This window comes from Saccopteryx bilineata, chromosome 2 (genome assembly GCF_036850765.1).
Source record: "Saccopteryx bilineata isolate mSacBil1 chromosome 2, mSacBil1_pri_phased_curated, whole genome shotgun sequence".
Classification (NCBI taxonomy): Eukaryota; Metazoa; Chordata; class Mammalia; order Chiroptera; family Emballonuridae; genus Saccopteryx; species Saccopteryx bilineata.
The window spans coordinates 292651645-292672518 of NC_089491.1; the positions used below are offsets into that span (position 1 = coordinate 292651645).

Sequence of the window (20874 nt, forward strand, 5' to 3'; positions counted from 1 at the left end):
TTAACTTCCTGTGCTAAATAGAACATATATAGAGCCATTGAGGGGGAAAAATCTTATTTTATTAGGCTCAAATTTGCCAGCCTAATTTTAGTCCAGAATAGTCAGCTATAGAGGTGGTCAGGAACTAGACATTCTTAGTGGTTTTCTGTGAAATGGATGATACAAATAAGATGTCCAAGTACAGTGGAACCTTTGGAGAGAATGCCTCACTTTCTTCCTAACCCAGGACAGTCAACTGCTGGACGGCCACCTTGTCCTAGTTGGCTCATCAGATTCCTGTGTCTGTCTGTCTGCTTCTGTGAGAAGATACCTTAGAACCTTACATCAGTCCTTATTTCACATATACGATGACAGGTGAATATTTTTTCCCAAATACCTGAAGCTCATTGCTGTTGAGAAAGAAAAGTTTCCCCAAAACTTTCCATAATGAATGAGTACACAAACAACATTTGTTATTAATCCCATGGTACAAGGATTTCCTGCAAAGTACCTTTAATATGTTTGCATCAGTGGCAGGCATTAGAATGTGCTAACTTTGGCACCATAGGTTATATGTGTAGTATACACATTAGATACCAAGTCACCCCAACCAATATTTATCCCTATGAATAGAAAAACTGAACAAAAACATGCTTCTGATAATGGCTGCATTCATAAATCCAATAGTTTAAAATGTTTTCACAATCAAGGGCTGCCATTTGGGAGTTTTGTTAATGATAAAAACAAGAAGTATTTAGAAGATAAAATACTTTACTGTTCTTTACTGTTACATATTAAGTGTCTTGCTATATAAAACATACCCTCAAAAAGGCATAATATTTAATATCAACTTCAAATAAAAATTACAGCTATGTTACTGTTCAGCAGCTCCATTCAAATAAACATTGGTACTTCATTCTCAAAAGGAACCATGTAGCTGAGGCATATTTAGAAGTCTGCATTCTAGGTGTGCAGAAGAGACACCTCACCCGCTCGCTCCTTGAAGACTGCTGCTCAGCTTCAGACATTTGAATCTGCCACATCTTAATTCAACAGGCAAAGAAAGCATTCTGCTGAGACTATAAAAGTTATGAAAGGCAACCATAAAGGATTAAATCTTGGTAGGCAGGTCAGCTTTCAACAAAAACAAAAATAGTCATTGCTATCCAGTTAAGAAAGTCTCTTTTGTTAAAGAGTATTCCAGTTATTGAAAAAGGGCCCTTAGAAAACCCAACTGTCTGTATCTTAATACCCAACCCCCTCCTGTCCTTATACACATTTGAGGAAAGAGTCATTTAAGGTGCAAATTGGCAAACAAATGTGGAGGAGAGGGGACTTCTTGAAATAATGTGCCCAATCAATTCTTGGTTTATTCTTGTACAATATCAACTTCCAAAAGTAAAATAACCAAAGTAGTCCTAAAAATACACAAAACAAACCTTCATCTTTGCATTCCTTTCCCAGTAACACAAAAAGTATGTACAGCATGTTTAATAATATGCAATATGCAAAAGCTTTGTGTTGCTGTTAGCAACTTCTAATACCCACCCACCCACCTTATTCACAAATGTACCTCTACTAAACAGAATTACATCACTAAGCCTGTTAGTTTGAAAGAATCTTAAATTTGTTAAAACTGGAAGATCTTTGTATAGGGGCTCCACTCATTTGACTCAAGGTTATAGACTTCTATGGTATTCAGAAATTCATTGCCATCAAATCCTCCCACTGCATAGATGGTATTCCCTACAGCTGTAATTCCAGCATTGCTCCTTGGTGATGTCATGTTTCCCATCATCTTCCATTCATTTCTAGTCGGATCGTACATCTCCACACAGCTGATGGCATGAGAACCATCAAAGCCACCACCCACAAAGAGTTTTCCTAAAAGTGAATGAAAACAATTAGATAAAAACACTCTAAATCTGTCTTTTGATATAACAAGTGGCTCTTAGAAATGCTTCTTCATTCTGTTAGAAGTATTTATTAAATGCCTTCTAGTGTGGCAAGCACTCTCTAAAGGCTAGGAATATAAGGGAATAAAAATCAATAAAACCCCACTCAACATGGAACTCAGGCAACTTAAAGGGATGGGGGCAATATCTAACTAAAGTGAAATTCTCCCAAGTCTATGTGGCATTGCCATTGCACAGATGAAAAAAGGCACAAGAAGCTGGACAACTTGCCGAAAGACAAAGCAAGTAAGTAGCAAACCAGAATAGTTCTGTGCACTGAAAGACTGTTTGTTAGTCTACTGTGTAACAACTAATATTCAAAAGAAGTAACAGAAAAGCCAATTTCAGATAACTGACCGTTTTCTAGAGCTTTCCAACTATATAAAATAATTCTGGTGAAGAAATTTCTTCATGGAAACAAAGTTGAGAGTTATAACTATTTTCAAATACAAATGCAGAGCAGTTAATAGTTAAATTATTTTCAAACATAAAATGTTAACATTAAGTACTGTTACTTAGAAAACATTTTATTAAGGTCTCTCAAATTTATCATTCCTACCTGCATCCATAAAATTAAATCCTCACTTAGGTTTTCAATAGATTCTACTACTTTAAGTGAAACGACATTTAACAAAACCAACTTGGCCACAGGCTAACTGACAAACTGGTGCTGAGTTCTTAGGACGTGGTCAGCGCTGGAAAGGAGCGCTGTTCCAGGACTGATGAGGCTCACAGCAGGCTGCAGGCCCACGTGTCTACACACATGCCTTGGCTAGCTGGGCCGCAGCGTCCTAAGATCTGCTGCTGTTCCCCACCAATGCTAGATAAACTCATTATAATTGTATGTAAGTGAAAACACTGTATGTGAAAAGAAAGGTGTGTCCATATAAAACTAAGCTTAATGCATTGGAGAGACTTCATGAGAGTCTAAAAGTTCTACTTCCAATTAGATATGGAGTAGACAATGCCTAGATCTAGATGATTTGCATTTTTATTGTTATGCAAATCAAATGCTTCAAAAATTCTTGCTCTAAAAAGTAAACTCAAACTCCAGAATGATATATTATGAGTATGGTTTATGGAAGAAAATGACTTAGAACTTAATTCAGTGAACTCATCAAAAATTAAGGAATTGATATGTTTACATTATATTAAGTATTGAGTTCCTGATTAGGAAAGACATTTCTAAAGATAACCACCAATCCCCACTGCATCATTGAAGATGGCTGCTTCTGAATTCTTTACAAGAATATATATAGTTGTCATGGACATTTTCTCGGGACTTTAGAACAGATTCTTGCCACTACCTACTCCTCATCTCTCCAAATCCCAATACTCACCATCCAGAACAGCTACTCCAGCTCCTCGCCTAGCCACGTTCATGGGCGCAATTAAAGTCCAGGTGTTATTTTCAGGATTGTAACGTTCTACAGTGCTCAGGCAGTTCCAAGACTCTGCACCCCCGATTATATACAAATAACCACCAAGCTCACAGACTGCAGACTGGTGTCTACCTATAAAATCAATTAAAAAAGTATTACGCTTATCTCCCAAAACTGTATACTTCTCATACTGTCAATTCAGGTCTTTATGGGGGAAAAAAAGAAGAAAGAAAACTTTAAGGGAAAATACCAACTTACGAATGTTTAGAGGAGCACAGCTTGTCCATGACTTCGTTATAGGATCAAAAACATCACAATTTTTCAGTCCTTTCTGACCATATGGATCAGAGCCACCAAGGATGTATAATTTCCCATCAAGAGCACACACTCCTATGTGAGTATAAAATAAGGTTAGACATTGCTAATACCATCACTTTAAATACTGATTATCTCATAGGAAAATATTATTACCTGCATTACAACGGTTAGTTCTCAATTCCGGAACAGGAATCCAGTCATCTATGTTTGGATCATACATCTCCCCACAACTCAGGTCATCTGAGTGGCCATTCGATCCACCAACCACATAGAGCTGGCCCTGTACCAAAAGTGAGAGATGAGCATTTCTGACATTCTAAAGCTATGAGGAAAATTCAAACATGGACTGCTTCTTCCTGAAACACAGCGCACTTACCATCAGTACCGCCATTTGAAATCGCGCTCTAGGTGTTCTCATGGGAGCAAGGAAGGACCAATGATCTGTATGTGGATCATAGCATTCAACTGTCCGAAGACATTCCTCTCTGTTATAGCCCCCTGGTGAAAGAACCATAAAGGTTTATGTTTAAATATTAAACTGGATGAGGGTTTCTGGTCCAGAATGGTTTAATTAAACAATCTGCCCAATGAGAAAAATAATTTTATCCACAAACTTAGAAGGTCCCCAGTAGGTCATGTTCTTACATGTTATAAATAGCTGAATAACATTATCAGTATGACTAAATTGCTTGGTATTGGCTTGGAAATTAGGAGAACAATTTATACTTTACACCTTTTTAAGAATTAGGAACACTCGGTCAAAGGTTAGGTAATACAACAGTTTTTACTTATTTCTCTGATGTCTTGAAGTATGGTAAATAGAATGCCAGGGAGAAGGCATATTAAAACCCCCTCTTCCAAAGTTTGCATGTCACTAGCAAGTGTAAAACGTCCATTTAGAGGCATGGCTGGTTGAAGGTTTCTGATAAGAAATCACTCATCCCTGTTCTTACCTGCTGCTATGAGCTTGCCGTTCATCTCTGCTGTCCCCAGACCGGACCGTGCGTAATGCATAGGCGACATGGGCTTTTCTATTAGATCATCTGGTTGCATCTCAAAGCTCAAACTTTTAGTTAGTTTTGGAGTACTTGTTGGTGAGCTCTGTGGGCTGTTTCGCCCGTGAAGGAAAATGACACAAAATATACCATCCAGCACAGCCAGGCACAAGTAAGTGTTATCTGTAAAAGCACAAGAGTTCTATGTCTAAGAGGCAATTATTACTTTCAGTTGCTATGGAATCCGGAACTGAACAACAGATTCCGGACAGGTACAATCTGCTATTGTATTCCAAACTTAGTTGCTTCTGAGTTTTTTCCTTCAATAGTCAGTTTGAAAGTATTTAAAAAATGGTTCCACTAACTCTCCTTAAAAAAATAAATTTTAGCCTGACCAGGCTGTGTCGCAGTGGATAGAGCGTCGGACTGGGACGCGGAGGACCCAGGTTCAAGATCCCGAGGTCACCAGCTTGAGCGCAGGCTCATCTGGTTTGAACAACGCTTACCAGCTTAAGCCCAAGGTCGGTGGCTCAAGCAAGGGGTCACTTGGTCTGCTATAGCCCTCCCTGGTCAAGGCACATATGAGAAATCAATCAATGAACAACTAAGGAACCGCAACGAAGAATTGATGTTTCTCATCTCTCTCCCTTCCTGTCTGTCCCTATCTGTCCCTCTCTCTGTCTGCCACAAAAAAAAAAAAATTTTTTTTTAGACAATCTGACAAGTGTAATTAATGCACTTACTTGAAGTCTTTTCTGAAGCAACGATTTTCCATTCATGCTTAGGGCTTTGTGCCGTGGCATTTGGAGAAGACAAACATCCAGTGGAACTGCTATTTATCTGCTTATGGCCATTCTCACGGGGTGGCTTTTTCTGCAAAACCAAAAGGTAGCTACAGAAACCTAGCCAAACACTGTACCTGGTGTACCTTTGTTCCTGAGCTATTTCGCAACACTGAGGAAACACTTAATAGCCTTCACCTACGGATGACATTAATTTATAGCATGCCTACATTGAACACAAACCAACATTTCCAATTGACACAGATTACTGGTGTACTTTTATCTCTGTTAATAACAACTACACTTACACAAATTGCCTGGTCAGGATAAGCTCAATTTAAACAATTAAAAAAAAATGCGTTGTAAGCAAAGTATCAATTTCTTACTGGAGGAAAACAGAAATCCTCCACTCCATGATCCATATCAGCTCACACACTCTTTATATTAAGTACAGAATATTCTGAAAGATGCTGTAGACTTAAAATGGTATAATTAACTTAGAAGACATTTAACCCACTGTCTCCATGAAACTCTCAAACCTAAATAAGTCATATGTGCTGACATCCTTCACTCATGCCAGCAGAAAGTGAGCACACTTAAGTAATACCCACCCAGTCTCTCCAGAAGTATTTTACAGGACAAAAGTGGTCATTACAAGAAACACTTAATACTGTGTTTCTCTAGGACTACCTTATAGGTATTATAGAGTGGTTTTCCAGACCAATAAAACTACATCAAATCACAAAAATTAAAAGTGTAATAATAAATGAAACAATACTGAAAGAACCAATCATTCACAAAACTAGAATACCCAGGAATACTAAAAGAGGGGAAATTGGGGAAGGTTGCAAACTGACAAATGATGTCAGAGAATTACATTGTGTTCTCATGTGTGAGTTCCCTTTGATGGTTTTCTTCCAATTCCAAATGATATGATCATAGGGAACTGGACGAGGCAACGTTCACTACCTGGAAAGGAGCTACCAAATGAACAGGTGCCATTCGCCACCTTCTGTATCTGGCCAAGTCTGCCTATCCACTCAGTTTGGTGATCCAGGGCCAGAGCCACATGTGTAGATAAAATTTTTAATGGAAATTTCTCTTTCCAGTGGAAGCAAAAAGTCATGTAACAGAGATTTTGGTAGCTACTGGCAGCTGTGAAAACACTCTTGAAAAGTTTGGTCTGGACTATTCAGGGAGTGTGGTTACAGCATTTGTAGGCTATTTTCAGAAAAGGCAGAGAATATACTGTGTTAACAGTTATTAAATTCCACTTAGACATTATGTACCAAGGTATTAGTAGGTGGTTTTTCACATCATCTCTGTTAATCCAGTGAGGACAATATTTAACCTATCCATTTTATACATAAAAATACTGAAACTCAGAGAAAACATGAGTTGCCTAAGGCAGTAACAACTAAAATAGGAATTAGGAAATCTCAGTATAAAGCCATTCTTTATACTGTGACAGACTGTCCTCTGCTACTAGACTTACGCAGTACATAAACCCCACCCCAATTTGTAGGAAGAAGGGAGCCAAAGTAGCACAAACTGATAAAGCTTACATTAAGGCTTTTATCACAGGAGAAAACTGTTCTAATGTAAGGAGAGAAGAAAATCAATGTGAAAGAGAAAAGCACATGAACAATGAGGACTGCCAGTATTATATAACCAACAAGTCTTATATAGAAATGCTGGTTAACACCTTTATATTCCTTCTGGAACATTTTTTTTTCTTTTTAGGCAGACAGATAGACAGGAAGGGAAGCACCTTAGTTGTTCATTGATTGCTTTCTCATATGTGCCCTGACTAGGGGCTCCAGCTAAGCCAGCGACCTTGGGGTCATGTCTATGATCCCCTGTTCAAGCCAGCAACCCTTGCTCCAGCTGGTGAGCCTGTGCTTGTCTAATGACCCCATGCTCAAGCCAGCAACCTCAGGGTTTCAAACCTGAGTCCTTAAGAGTCCCAGGCCATTGCTCTACACTGCACCACCACCTGGTCTGGTCATTCCGGAACATTTTCAAACATAATCCTTTATTCCTCATCTCCAGGCTTTCACGTCAACTTTTACCACTCTGCCCACTCAATGGCCCATGCTTTCTTTGCAGAGAGTCTGGTGGCTTTTTCTCTTTCGGCTTCTCCAGCTAAGGGTTTCTTAAACTTAATACTCTGGAAATTATACCCACTCAAGGGTACTAAGTGGTTTCCTAGAAACAATGCAGAAAAGATATCCCTAACCTTTTATATGACTTCTTAATCCCCCTTCAAACTTCCTCTTTCTGTGTTAACTGGCTCTTACAACACAATTTGATTCTAATTGTCCTCTTACCTTTCTAATGGCTTCTTCTCAACTTCTTTTCCTATTCTGAAACCTAACATGTTCCTCATCCTTTTTACTTCATCTCTATTCATGGCACTACCTCCTAAGAAGTCATGCGTCAGAACTCCATTCACTCAAATCTTCCTTTTCTTAATTTTCCTGATCTAAACCATCTAAGAACTACTGCCCTGGCTGGGTGACTCAATGGATAGTGTCATCCCGGCATGCTGAGGTCACAGGTTCAACCCCCGGTCAAGTCACATACAATAAACCACCAATGAGTACACAACTAAAGGAAGAACTAAGTGGAAAAACGAGTTGATGCTGCTCTCTCTCCTTCCCTCCACCTCCTGTCAAATCAATGGAAAAATAATAATAACTGCCGACTCAACCTTTGTAACTTGAAAATGTCTAGAACCCCCTCTTTTCCCTTTGTGCACTTACATCAACCCTTTTCATTTATTCACCTAAACTATCACTTATAATGGTCTGCAAATTGGACTCACGAACTCTAATCTACTTTCTGTACCTGGTTATAACAAAAGGATTTAATGCAATCATTTTGTAAACACACACACACAAACTGGAATCCCATGACCCAGAGGCTGCCACCTAATAGTTAACCATTTATCTAAAATAGGATTAATACACAGATCTTTCTCTATAGAATAATGTATTTAACCCACCCCTATTGCTGTTAAATTGCTCCTATCACTCTACTCCCTTGTCTAAAGTTTTCTGAAAGTTCCCCACTACTTGTAGGATAAATTATAAGCCCCAATGAGGTGGCATGTACGTACTTTCCTAGTCTTGTGACCTGCAATTCCAAGAGCATCATCCTTGCACAGCCTTTCTTTGTGATCTGACACTTCTCTCTGCTACGCAAACTCTTCTAATCCTAAAACTGCTCAAATGTTGCCCCTCTGGGGCAATCTTCCTTGATTCTCTCCTCCTGCCTCCATTATGCCCTCCCCTTTAAACCTTCAGTAGATCCTCTAATAAGTCTATGGTGTGTTATCTACTCCTATGAAGTCCTTCAAGTAGAAACTGTCTCTTATACATTTTTGTGTTCCCATATCTAACACACTGCCTGCCACTTAACAGGTATTCAGCCTTTGCTTGTTCAAAGAGTACTTTTGGAAAATGTTAACTTCACACCTAAAACCTTACTCTGAAAATAGATATTCAGCCACTAGTGACACATAACCCCTGACATAACCATGCAGGTTATGTACGAATCTATCATCTGTCTTCTAATTGTTAAAGGAAAACATCCCTTAAACTGGATCAACTCTGCCTACTTCATATCTTATCCCTCATAAGTGCAATGTTACACTAAAGGCCAAAAAAGTAAACTTCAAACAGAGGCAAACTAACCTATGGTTTCAGAAGTTAGGCTAATGGTTTCCTCAGGGTGTAGTGTAGTGATCGGGAACGTGCAAGAGGTGGGCTCCAGGGCACCAGAAATCTTCTCCTCTTGACCCAGGTGCTGTTTAAACTAGTGGGTTCACTACATGGCACTTATGATTTATGTAATTTTCTGTTATTTGTCAATAAACCAAAAGTTTTTATCAAGATTTTAAAAAAATTAAGTCTATTTAATAGTCATTCCTATTGCAAACAACTATTTTTCTAGTCAATAACAAGTAATTTCTACATCACTTCATCTTATTTGGAATTCTAGTTGTAAAAGCTATTAAGAAAAAAATCTAAATGGGGTTTCCGAATTTGTTAATTTCTCTTTATGTGGCTGAAGTGACTCAAACGTAATCCTTGTTTTCTCCCAAGTGTTTCTGTCGTCACACCAATGAAAGTCTTCCACTTTCCTTTATTAAAGGAAAATTTCAGTATACTACAAAATGCGCTCATCAAATTTCAACCTGAGGTTACCTCAGATGTGCAATGTGTACCTGCACAAACTGAATGTGGTCATCATCACTGCCAAACACCTCAGCCTGTCCATCTAGTAGGTTCCCATCAAGCAGCTTGTGATCAGCTGAGTAGTACAAGGTTTGAACCTGCAAAACAGCAACAGAACACCCATGTGGCTACTGTCTCCATGGCTACACACTAGTACGCAGCTCACACAATCGCCTCAAGGTAACCTCCAGTGTGCTTCTTGAGTTTCTTGACATCTTACTCTGGTAGGATCCCGAAGTAAAGAAAATACATGTCATGGTTGTGAAAACTTTAAAAACAAAAATAAAATACAGATTCTTCTAATTCTGGCTGAAGAGTCCTTGGCTTGATTGGTGTGAGAGAAATCTTCATTTTTTTCATAGCTTCTATTATATAGCATTAAGAAAAAGGCACTAGTACAATATATAGGGTCTTAAAAATATATACATATTTACAATAAAATACTGAATATGGTTACACCTCCGAGGATAAGTGGTCTAATTTGCATAAACATATTTCTGTCCTGTAGACAATGTCAAGAAAAACATGAAAATCAAATTCAAAAATTCAAACAAGCTGTGGAGATACTTCCTTTAACAGATGCAAATACAAGGTGAATGCATCTGATTTTCAAACGGAGAATCATATAGAACCTAAAGACCACCTGTTAGCCTTTTCAGAACATAATGATGACGGCATTTGTAAAGGCCTAACAGACTGGTAAGCCACCAGTGAACCAGAAAGGCTTATTAAGTGGAGGGATAAGCTCAAGGTCACGCCACCACTCCATCTGCCTATGTTTAATTTCCACGATTTCTCCATTATTTTTCTTGCATGCTTTTTAAAAGCCCAAGTCGAGTGACGATATGTATGAACAACAGCATTAAAAGACACAAAGCTTTAAAGATAAGAATCCTGTAAAGGAGTAAACACCATTAAATCATCATCGTTCTCTGCCCACAGCGGATTTTTCTTAGGAGAACTGGGGCAGGACTGCTGCTTCTTTACGTGTCAATACACTTGAAGTTTCCTCTTGTTTCTTCAGTCTTGGGTATCCTAGTTTTGTTAATAAACCTATGGGGAGATAAATCAACGGGGAGGAACAACCATTAGAAGCTTTTACCTACTTGTCAATTTTAAAGCAAAATCCTGTGAAGAAAAATTAAGAATCTACAGAAAATTTCAGTGTACCACCTCCCATTTCTAAAGCAAATTACATGCTACTTTAAAGAAAGTTAATAGCACATAAGCAAAGAAATAAAAAAAAAAAAAAGAGAAGCAGAAGATCAACTGAACAGTCCATTCAGCTCACCTGGACACCCCCCCTGTTTCTCAGCTTAAGGGTACCTATAGCAAAATTTAAATTCTTTAGGGTCATGGTTATAAAATAAAAGTGAAAGGGAATCCTTCATGTTATAGCAAAATAATTTTTAAGAATTGCTGCATCCCATTTACTTTAAAACTAACCTCTTCCATCAGCTCTTCCAGACTGTCTCCGTTCTCCCAGATGCTACGCTGCACCCAGTTGATTACCTTTGTGTACAGTTTGCCATTGCTGGGCAAGCAAACATTATCTTCGAGCATTACCTCCAACTAGAGTTGGAAACAGAAGTAACACATGGGTCAGTGCTCAGCTTAAATCTCCATTTTGTAAGAAAGCTATCGATAAAGATGCCCCACTGCATTCTACACATTTGCTCTAACTGGTAAATTAGAATTAAGAACCAGTAGCTAAAAAACTAAGTAAACAAAATGGCTGGCAGAAAACCATTACATTGCTAAAAATTACAGTGCCATTTCAACGTACTGTCTTTTTTATAACCATTACTCACTTGCACAAAACAAAACACTCGCGCCTGGAACTAAGTATAATAGTATATATATCTATCTCTTTATAGATTTTACTCCATACCTTTAGCCGTGGAAGTTTAAGAAACTCTTCCTCTTCTGAGATTTGTAACAAATGCTCCTGAATATAAGCATCAACCTTATTCAACAAACGGGAGTCTCCCATACAACTTGCAAAGTTTCGGTAAGAGATGCAGCTGGTGACATCCATTCTAGACAGTAAATAATCACCGCAAACCTGGGGAAACAAATGAGTGCCAACATTTATATGGGTTTTATTTAACAAACATTAGGAAAAAACAATGTATACAAATGCTAAATGTCAAAGAATGTCATATAAATGTGTAAACTGTTTAAGGAAAAAAGCAAGATGCTGCAATGCTAGCTTAATGCATATGAAATGCCAGACAGGTGCAATGGTCAAGGAGAACACTCAGACACGGCTTCCCGAAGGCAGCATCTGACCTGGGCCCTACAGGACAGACAGGATGAAGGGAAGATGTTGCAAACAACTGAAGCTAGAGCAAATGACAATTGGAGAATATAAAAGCAACTACATTAGGGAGAGCCTGGGGCTAACCTGAGGGATCTGTGCTATAAACCATGGAAGGATTTTTGAGCAGAGGAGTGCTGTCAGAGGTGGGGCCAGGAAACTTTCTTAAAAGAGTTAAGTATTTTATTAGACTTGTGGGCAATACTGTTTCTGCTACAATTAGTCAACTGTCATTATAGGTGGAAAGTGGCCACAGACCACATGTAAATGAAAGCTATGTTCCAATAAAACTTGATAAAAACAGGTAGCTGGCCAGAGGGTTGTAGTTTACCACCCCCACATCAGAGGATTAAATGCTTTTCTTCCTATGAATTATTAAGCACTTCTCAACGGTGTTAAATTCAAGAAGGAACACTTTTAAAGAACCCAGGAGAGTAAAAGAACAAAGAATTGAGGTTATGTGATTAATTTTATGCTATCAGAGGATGACACAGACACCCTGCTAGGAAGGCTACTGAAAGCAAGATTTTAGCCCATATTATCTGAGAGGAGGTGTGACCTTGTTACATTACTACAGCTGCAGTTAAAATAGCACATGCAGTTCTCCAGGGAAAAAGAGACGCACAAGTTCTTGGGACAAATGACAATTATACATTTACTTATTTTGTGAATATAAAGTAAGTCTCCCTGACAACAGCAGACCTCCTATATCATTTCTGTACTTCACCTGCTTCACTCGGTCCATCTTCAGCTTTTTGGCTGCAGAATAAACATCTTTTACTAATTCCTTATCAGCTTTCAACCTATTAAAAAATAAAAATGTTATCATTTCACATATTAAAGGCCTTAAAACATTCTTAATTTAAATAGAGAAACTTAGAATTTCCTGATAACATTCCCTAATTAGATGAATTATTTCCAAGAACTTACTGTGCAGTGTAGGCATAATTCAATAAGACTTCAACAGCTTCTGGATTGAGATCATCAAATTTAACATGAGAAACTCTATGAGGATCACTATCACTATTAAAGATTTCAAATAAATAGGGACTGCAGCAAGCCAGGACTGCTCTGTGTGCTAACATCTCATGGCCACAGACCTGAAATTATGAGGAATTAAAATTAGAAATATTGTGGACTACGTAGTTCTCTAGCTAATCATTCTTTTTCAAAGTTATTTCATTAAATGCCTCCCATGAGGCAAGAAAATAAGCAAATCCAAGATCCTACAGCTTTTAGTAATGAAAGACCAATTCTGTAAGTTTCCAAGTAAGTTTTTTCTACCTGAAGTCGAACATCACAGAACTGGCCACTTTTCCTCAGGGCATTTAATTTGGCAACAGAAGACTCAATGAAATTTTCATCTTCAAACATTAAATATCCATTGGGAATCATTTTTCCTTATAAATTTGGCTGCAGAGCAAAAAGAAGCTGAGTTATTTTACTTGTAAACAATAATTTTTATATTTTTAAAGAGTAATATCTTTATTTTAAAATTCCATCCTATCAACAACAAAATTTTATCATACACAAACATTATTGAAACAACACAGGCACTGAGTGATCAAGTCTCTGCACTCCTATGCTGTGGGCCAAGTCTTATTAAGGGTTCCTACATGGTGGGTCTTTCAGAAATTCTGGTGGGTCTTAGCAGTTCTGGCCGTTTCCATGCCTATTAACACATGCATTGTAAAGGTAAAGAAATGTAAGCCCAGCCCTGCCCTAACCCACTCCAGAGCAAAATGGAACACCACAGGCTATGAACTGGTCCTCATATGTCGGTTCCTTGTGGCTGCTATCATTCCTTTACCCACAAATGAGAAAAACTGACTTTAAGATGAACTTAATTCTGTTCTCTTTGCAGGTTTCATATACTCTAAACACCTACAAGAATACATGCAAGAAATATGTTTTTTTTTTTAAGTTTCCATTTCACCTTTTCTTGTGAACAAGTGACTAATGGGCTACACAAGATGGATTATTAGAAAGCAGTAATAGATTTCAGTTTGAAGTAACTACTCAAATTCAACATAGAAAGAAAAAAATAGAAATTTTTTTTTTTACTATTACTGACTCTTTTAAAAATTATAAAAGGCTGTTAGTGTACTTGGTAGTCTTCAGAAAAACAAGATGTCTTAATATTGCACTGGGTAATGAATATTCACTTACCTGCTACACTGGAGAGAAATGTATTTCCGGGACTTTTAAAATAATCCAAGGACAAAGGAGTGTTAAAACTTAGCACTTCGTTGAGGTATGAAGATGGGTGGTTGAAGTGAAGGCAGAGGTGTCTTAAGCTCTAATGGTGATTCCAAAACTATCAGGCTTGGAAATGATGTAATCAAGTCCTTAAAAGCTATAGACATGAATTTCTTCTGTGATAATCATGCATCATAATCTGTAACAATGAAACATTTTAGATTTTCAAAATGATCCAAGACTGTCATTGATCTCTGCAGCTCACATCACACCAAGCCATTACCTTGAAGAACTTTTGACGTAAATGGAACAAAGAAAATAACACAAGTGTGGTCCTGGCCAGCTAGCTCAGCAGTAGAGCGTTGGCCTGGCATGTGGAAGTCCTGGGTTCAATTCCCGGCCAGGGCACACAGGAGAAGCGCTCATCTGCTTCTCTACCCTTCTCCCCTCTCCTATCTCTCTGTCTTTCTCTTCCCCTCCTGCAGCGGAGGCTCCATGGGAGCAAAGTTGGCTCAGGTGCTGAGAATGGCTCCATGGCCTACATCTCAGGCCCCAGATGGGCAAAGCATTGCCCACTGATGGGCATGCCGGTAGATCCCAGTTGGGCACATGCAGGAGTCTGTCTCTGCCTCCCTGCTTCACACTTCAGAAAAATAAATAAATAAATAAATAAATAAAACACCAACCAAGCAAAAATAAAACATAAAACAAAACGAAAATACGACAAGTATGATTATATATACATACAAACATTTTTCATTTAATCTACAACTACTCAGGTAAAAAAAACAACAACAAACTCTTCCCAACCCTTAGCCAGAAGAACTAATATTAATAATATTTATTATTTAAGTGCAATATACAAGATGAGAAAACAAATATAAATACTGGTTAATTCCAAGATTCTTTACTGTTGGATTCAAATTAAAATAGAAACACGTAATCCTTCTGTTTTCACCAGCCAGCAAGCAACTTGGGCATCATTCCCAGACATGTACTCAATGTTACAGTCAAACAAGACACACTATTCCCCAAAATGTGCTCTACCTTTTCCAGCCTCTGTACCCTCTCAGAATACCCTTAACCCAACCTCAGCAAAACCTTACCCCCAAAGAGCCCCTGCCAAACCCCCCCCCCCAGTTAAGTAGTAGTTTCTCCGCATACTGACCCCTCTCTGAAAAATATGTGATATCCCAGCTGGCTTGTCCCAGGTTGTGCTTCTGCATACCTGCTTAGCTTCCTTGATTCAAAGTCCTTTGAAGGCAGAGCCTGTCTTAATTCATCTTTGTATGCATCCCATCTAACCTCTACCAAAACAACCTAGCCAGAAACTTGAATATAAAGATTGACCCGAGCTGCTATAACACCACTAACTCAGGAAATCAGAACTAAAAAACTATTTGTAAGATATGCCTACTTTTTAAAATGAACATCTCAAAATTACCCAGACTTTCGTTATAAATCCAACCATTATGTTAAGGTAAATAATCACTGAAGCCTGGTCCAGTTCTAATTCAACAAACCTACAGTATTAAATTGAACAGATGCACAATCTGTGACAGAGCGGGATCCCATATGCCCTAACTGCAACTTAGGTCTTATTTCAAGGAAACCTGAGTATTCTGATTCAGTTGGGACTATTGTCAATGCTTAACCCCCCACCCCCACAATGAAACTATGCTATAACATGATGTAATACTGATTTCCTTTGTGCTACACTGTCATCTAGATTAGTTAATTCAGCTTTTCTTAAGAAACCAGGTCTAACAAATGTTTTCCAAGTAACACACAAATCTCTATACATATAGAGAACACACTAAATCCTAAAGAAACCTTCAAACATTGTTAGCTGAGATCCAGCTCAAATTAAGAAAATCTTTGTACATATTGTATATACAAGGGTGACCAATCCACACACGCAGTTGATAACTCCTCACTTCAATTTTATATGCTGCTCTTTAAACAAGGTAGAAAGAGGGCAAACCTCCATGCAAATTCTGTTGATATGATTAAAATGTGCCCTTTGATATGAAGATTTGTAAATATCTTAAACTTTGACCAGTTTTACCCAGTATCTATTTGTAAACTAGTCTTGATCTAAGAATGAAAACAGCATCTACTTAAATTTGATAAATTGAAGATCTACCTTAAATTTATTTTAAAAAACAAAAATAAATGATTAAAATCACTTCAGTCCTTTGAGAGAAAACATCAGAGAATTTTTGGAGCAACTCTTGCCATATAAATTTGTACAGTACTGTATTATTAGTTTTGCAACAGAGTGAGTCCTACTACATTTAGTACTTGATGGTTTTTCTAGTACATCAAGGTCTTAACATGAACCTTTTGACTTTAATGTCTACTCATCAGTACAACCCTACCTGATTTTAAAAGCTAGTCTAAGTCTATTAGATATTTATGTTAATGCAGCAAACTTACTGTCTTCAATTACTATCCTCATATATGTCTCTACTCTCACCCAGCCCCAAGTTAGGGGGTCATAACAACTCCTGCCTGCAAAAACATGTCTTTGAAAATTCATATACACTTTTCCAAAAGATAGGGCAAATTGAGAGTTTTAAACCATTCCAAACATCCACAGAAAATCTTAATTTTGGTCTATGAAACTCAAGCTCAAAAACTGGTAGAATAAAAAAGTAGGGAGAACTTTATTCCTTTATAAAGTCAAACCAAAAGTCCCAGCACCCCACTTTTACATATGAAAGTATGAAACTTAGATTTTTGTTTAATATTTAAAATACACATTTGACTAACCTACTTTTAAAATTAAACGTAGGGACAAATACAATATATTCTGATAAACATATTTCAGTTCTTTAATATGACCAGAGCAAGAAAGGGAGACAGAAGACTCATAAACGAGTCTGTAAACTTCTTTAGTAACATCCAGAAGTTTACATTACCACAGTCCCCAAAAAGATCAGCTTAACTGAAAGACAATTCAGCGTGTCTTATCTAAGAGTTAAAAAAAAGTATGCACTATTCTGTCTCCTCCCAAATTTTTCTCAGGCCTTCAGTAAGAAGAGCAAGATAAAACCTTATCATCCAACTTTGAAAGCATCCTTAAAACTTCAGGGCAAATTACAAACATGTAAGCTTCATTTAATGAAGTTTCAGCAGCATGTTTTGAGGGCAATCTTTTGAGGGCAACAAATTCACACAAAAGAGCAATCAACTAACTCCATACTTAAAGGACTTGGTAATAATACAAAGTAAACCAATGAATCCCTTTAAAACCAGAAATTACAGATTCTCAATGTCACTCTGAAACTACTATTACCATCCATCCACCTATATCAAAAGTCATGAGACAGACTCACTTGCTTGGCTCCATGCTTTTAACCACATTGTTCTGTAATTCTTTCATCCCCCAGACATTTATGGCACCAAACATATGGCAGGCACAATCTGGAAAGGGATGCTTATAACACAATGGCGTTAACTCCATTCCCAGCCTTGCTGGAACACTATGCAGACCAACCGAGAAATAAACCAAGAACTGAAGATGGCTCAAAAATAAAAAAGGAAAAAGGTATGACAGCACACATATTCATTCCAGCAACTGCAGCTATTTGTTTCAATAGACTGCAGTTTGCAGGCTGCATTCAGAAAACAGTCAGAGAGGAGGTAGGAGATCAGTACTAGGTTTAAACAGTGCTGGAGAGCAGAAAAAGGATTTTAGAAGCGCCAGACACCAGCAGAAACGTGCAGATGATCTGCAAGAATGAGTAAAACATGGAAGCAGGAAAATTAACTACAGATATCATACACCCATGCTTATTCTTAGGCAGTAAGAATATGTGGCATCATTATTAAAGTCAGTATTCAAACTAGAATTCCAAAAAGCAGAACAGTCATTTTAGTTTGCTGCATGCTGAAAGTTAGGAAGGAAGCAAAGAATTTGCTTTGAGATATTGTAATGCTGAGGCACCCATTGGGGATTCCAGTTGATAGAAGTGTCAGAATACTGATCTAGGTATAGGCTCAGATATCATTTACAAGGTGGTAATTGAACTTGATAAGTGAACATAACCATATACTTTCTGTGGTTCTAACAAAAAACCCAGAAAACTTGTAGTTTATAATTTCTCCATTTACACTCTTGCACAAAAATGTGGGAGGATCCCCAACTATTAAGAGTTCCTTCTTGTAGATTTGACTCTACAGTCGTACTTTTGAGAGGAAAAAAAAAAATCAAGTGAAATTATTTTTTAGGGATACTTGATCTTAGTAACAATAATTAAGACATTTCCTTAAGAAGAAAACTTTTACATTAAAAAACACTTACTTACAAAATCACATTCAATTGCCACTTAAAATATCTTTCAAGCAAGGAAAACCCCCATCTCAAAATAAGTAGTCAAAAAAAAATCCACTAATTTAAAGTTAAATCAAAACCTGGAATGCTTTGTTTTAGGGAGGAAAGTTAGAAAATTAGCTACAAATTAAAATAAATTAAGAAATTTATATCTATAAACCACAGATTTCCTCTATTAGGAAAATAACAGAGGAAAAGCATTCTGGGTCTCTTTTTGGTCAGCTGCTCTAGTCCGTTTTACAAACTCCAGCTACCAAACTATAGACATTTGATAACAGCCTGACAGCCAACACTAAATGATATTCTTTTCAATCCCACGCTAAATTAGTCAGTGTTTGCCTCATCACCAGATACATAAATACAACAATTCCTTAGCGTTTTATGCCAGAAGTTTCAGCAGCATTATGCTTACAAACTATTCATTAGTATTTTGTTATTCTTAAGTCAACCGCCAGGGCTAGAATTAAAGGAAAATACAATCTAGTCCATGCTGTACTTGTGCAACTGTTACGAACAGTACTAGGCTTCCGGAGTTGTTCCTTTATTAATAGACCGAAGAAGTACATTATAAGTCCTCAAAAAACAGCTTGAGGCCAGGGTCTCCTAACCCTCTATCACTTACAACAGACTTTAGGAAACAAAAATGCGTTCTTTAGACATCTGATTTCTACTTGCTAGTTTTCAAATGCCAGCTGTCTCACACAAAGATCGGTCTATGACGTACTGGGGGAAAAAGTAAATCTATTCCTAACGTATCTGCGGTTCAAGTTTCCCTCCGTTCAACTCTCAATCTGATACTGCCCGATACCTTCCTAAGAGCTTACAACCAGAGACCCTTTGCAAGATGCGCAGAATATCGGAGAAGAACAAACGCCTCTGCCGATTTCTTTTGTTAAAAAAGAAAAGAAAAGAAAGTGGCGAGCCCCCCAGAGTGCCGGCAGAGCCCAGCAGCGCCAGGCCTTCCTCCGCGCGCCGCGGGGCCGGCGCCCACCCCGCGGGCTGGGAGGCACGGCAGCCCGCGCCTGCACACCCCCGCTCGCCATTGGCCGGCCCTGCAGTCATTCAGCGCCGACACGTCAGGGCAGCCGCTCTCTCCCGCCTCCCGCCCCCCTTTCCCCGCGCTTGGCAAGAAAAGCGGGCAACGTGGACCGGGAACAAAGGACCCCGCGGTCCACGGCGATCAGGGACGCGGTGCCACTTCACTCCAGGCCCGGGGCACCCAAGCGGCCCGGGGTCGGCTCCCTGCCCACACGCGCCCGGTTCGGGGACGTCTCCCGTTGGAGAGCCCGGCCCCAGGCAGACCCGCTCACTAGGCGTCCGTTCTGACAGCGGCGACGGAGATTCCCGCGTCCTCTTTCCGGCAGGTCATCTCCGCCCCTCGGCGCCCCGACCGAGGCGCCCCGACCGAGGCCCCCCGAGCAGGAACGTGTCTCTCCCGCCCCGCTTCCTCTGCCCCAGCGCTGTCCCAGGCTGCAGGCACCCGTCTGCAGCCGCCGACGCTACCCTGCAATCCCCGCAGCGCCTCTCGGGCGGCTGCGGCGGCTCTGGGGTCCCTCCCCCCAGGATCGGACACCCTCCCACACCTCCCACCTTCTCCGCGGCCGCCAGCGCCATCTCTCAGGTCGGATTCCGGCCGCACGCTCTTCTTCCGCCCCCGTTGGTGGGAACAGCGCTATTACCTGGTTCATCTCTGAAGAGATGGAAAAACTCATCTCTGGAGCTTCGACGGGGAGCAGTAGGAAGCGGGCGGGAACAGGCCCAACGGAAAGCGCCTCGAGGCCGCGGAGGGTCGAAGCGATCGAGCGGGAGGACGAGCGGTCAGCCCACGGAGGCTGCGAGGCGAGGGGAGCGCCGCCGGGGTTTCGCGAGGACAAGCTCGCTCGCTCGCCGGCACAGCCGCGCCGAAACAGCAGGCGGAGAAACTGCGCCCAGTAGCTCCCAGCGACCGACCTCCACGCGCGTCCCTGAGACACTGCCGCCGCCGCCCGCTCGCGCCTCACCCCTTCGCACGTCACCACGGGCGCCGCCGCCAACGCCTCGCGGACGCTTCCGGCTCGAATCTGTCCGCGAATCACAGGCGAGCGCCAGAAAGCTGCCGCTCGTGGCCCCGCCCACCCTCGCCCCGCCCTGCCCCGCCCCGCCCCGCTCTGCTCCCTCGCTCTCTCGGGTCCCTTCCAGCACCGCTCAAGTAGGTCAGCGCAAGGTGATCCCTGGGAGAGAGACCGTGCTCTGGGTGCTCCTTCCTTTAGAGAACACACCGTCGGCCCTCCTTCCCTCGCCCCGCACCCTCTCTCGCCCTTTCGGACTGTCCCGGAACTGGTTCCCTCCAGCCGCCCTCACCTGTTTGGCTCCCCGCTTGAGGCG

At 40.0% G+C, this 20874-nt stretch overlaps 1 protein-coding gene across 1 annotated transcript; it reads right to left on the bottom strand.

Annotated features, from left to right (window-relative positions):
- Positions 1–448: 448 nt before the first annotated feature.
- IVNS1ABP (influenza virus NS1A binding protein) lies at positions 449–20506 on the bottom strand. The gene is made up of 15 exons (XM_066261343.1): positions 20190–20506; positions 14142–14370; positions 13257–13385; positions 12903–13072; positions 12700–12775; positions 11544–11717; positions 11099–11224; positions 9643–9750; positions 5373–5502; positions 4588–4812; positions 4011–4132; positions 3788–3914; positions 3575–3706; positions 3275–3448; positions 449–1863 (listed from the first exon to the last, which is right to left on the bottom strand). The coding sequence occupies exons 3-15, from the start codon at positions 13365–13367 to the stop codon at positions 1610–1612; spliced, it is 1929 nt and encodes a 642-aa protein (XP_066117440.1). The 5' UTR covers positions 13368–13385; positions 14142–14370; positions 20190–20506; the 3' UTR covers positions 449–1609.
- Between the last annotated feature and the right edge of the window lie 368 nt (positions 20507–20874).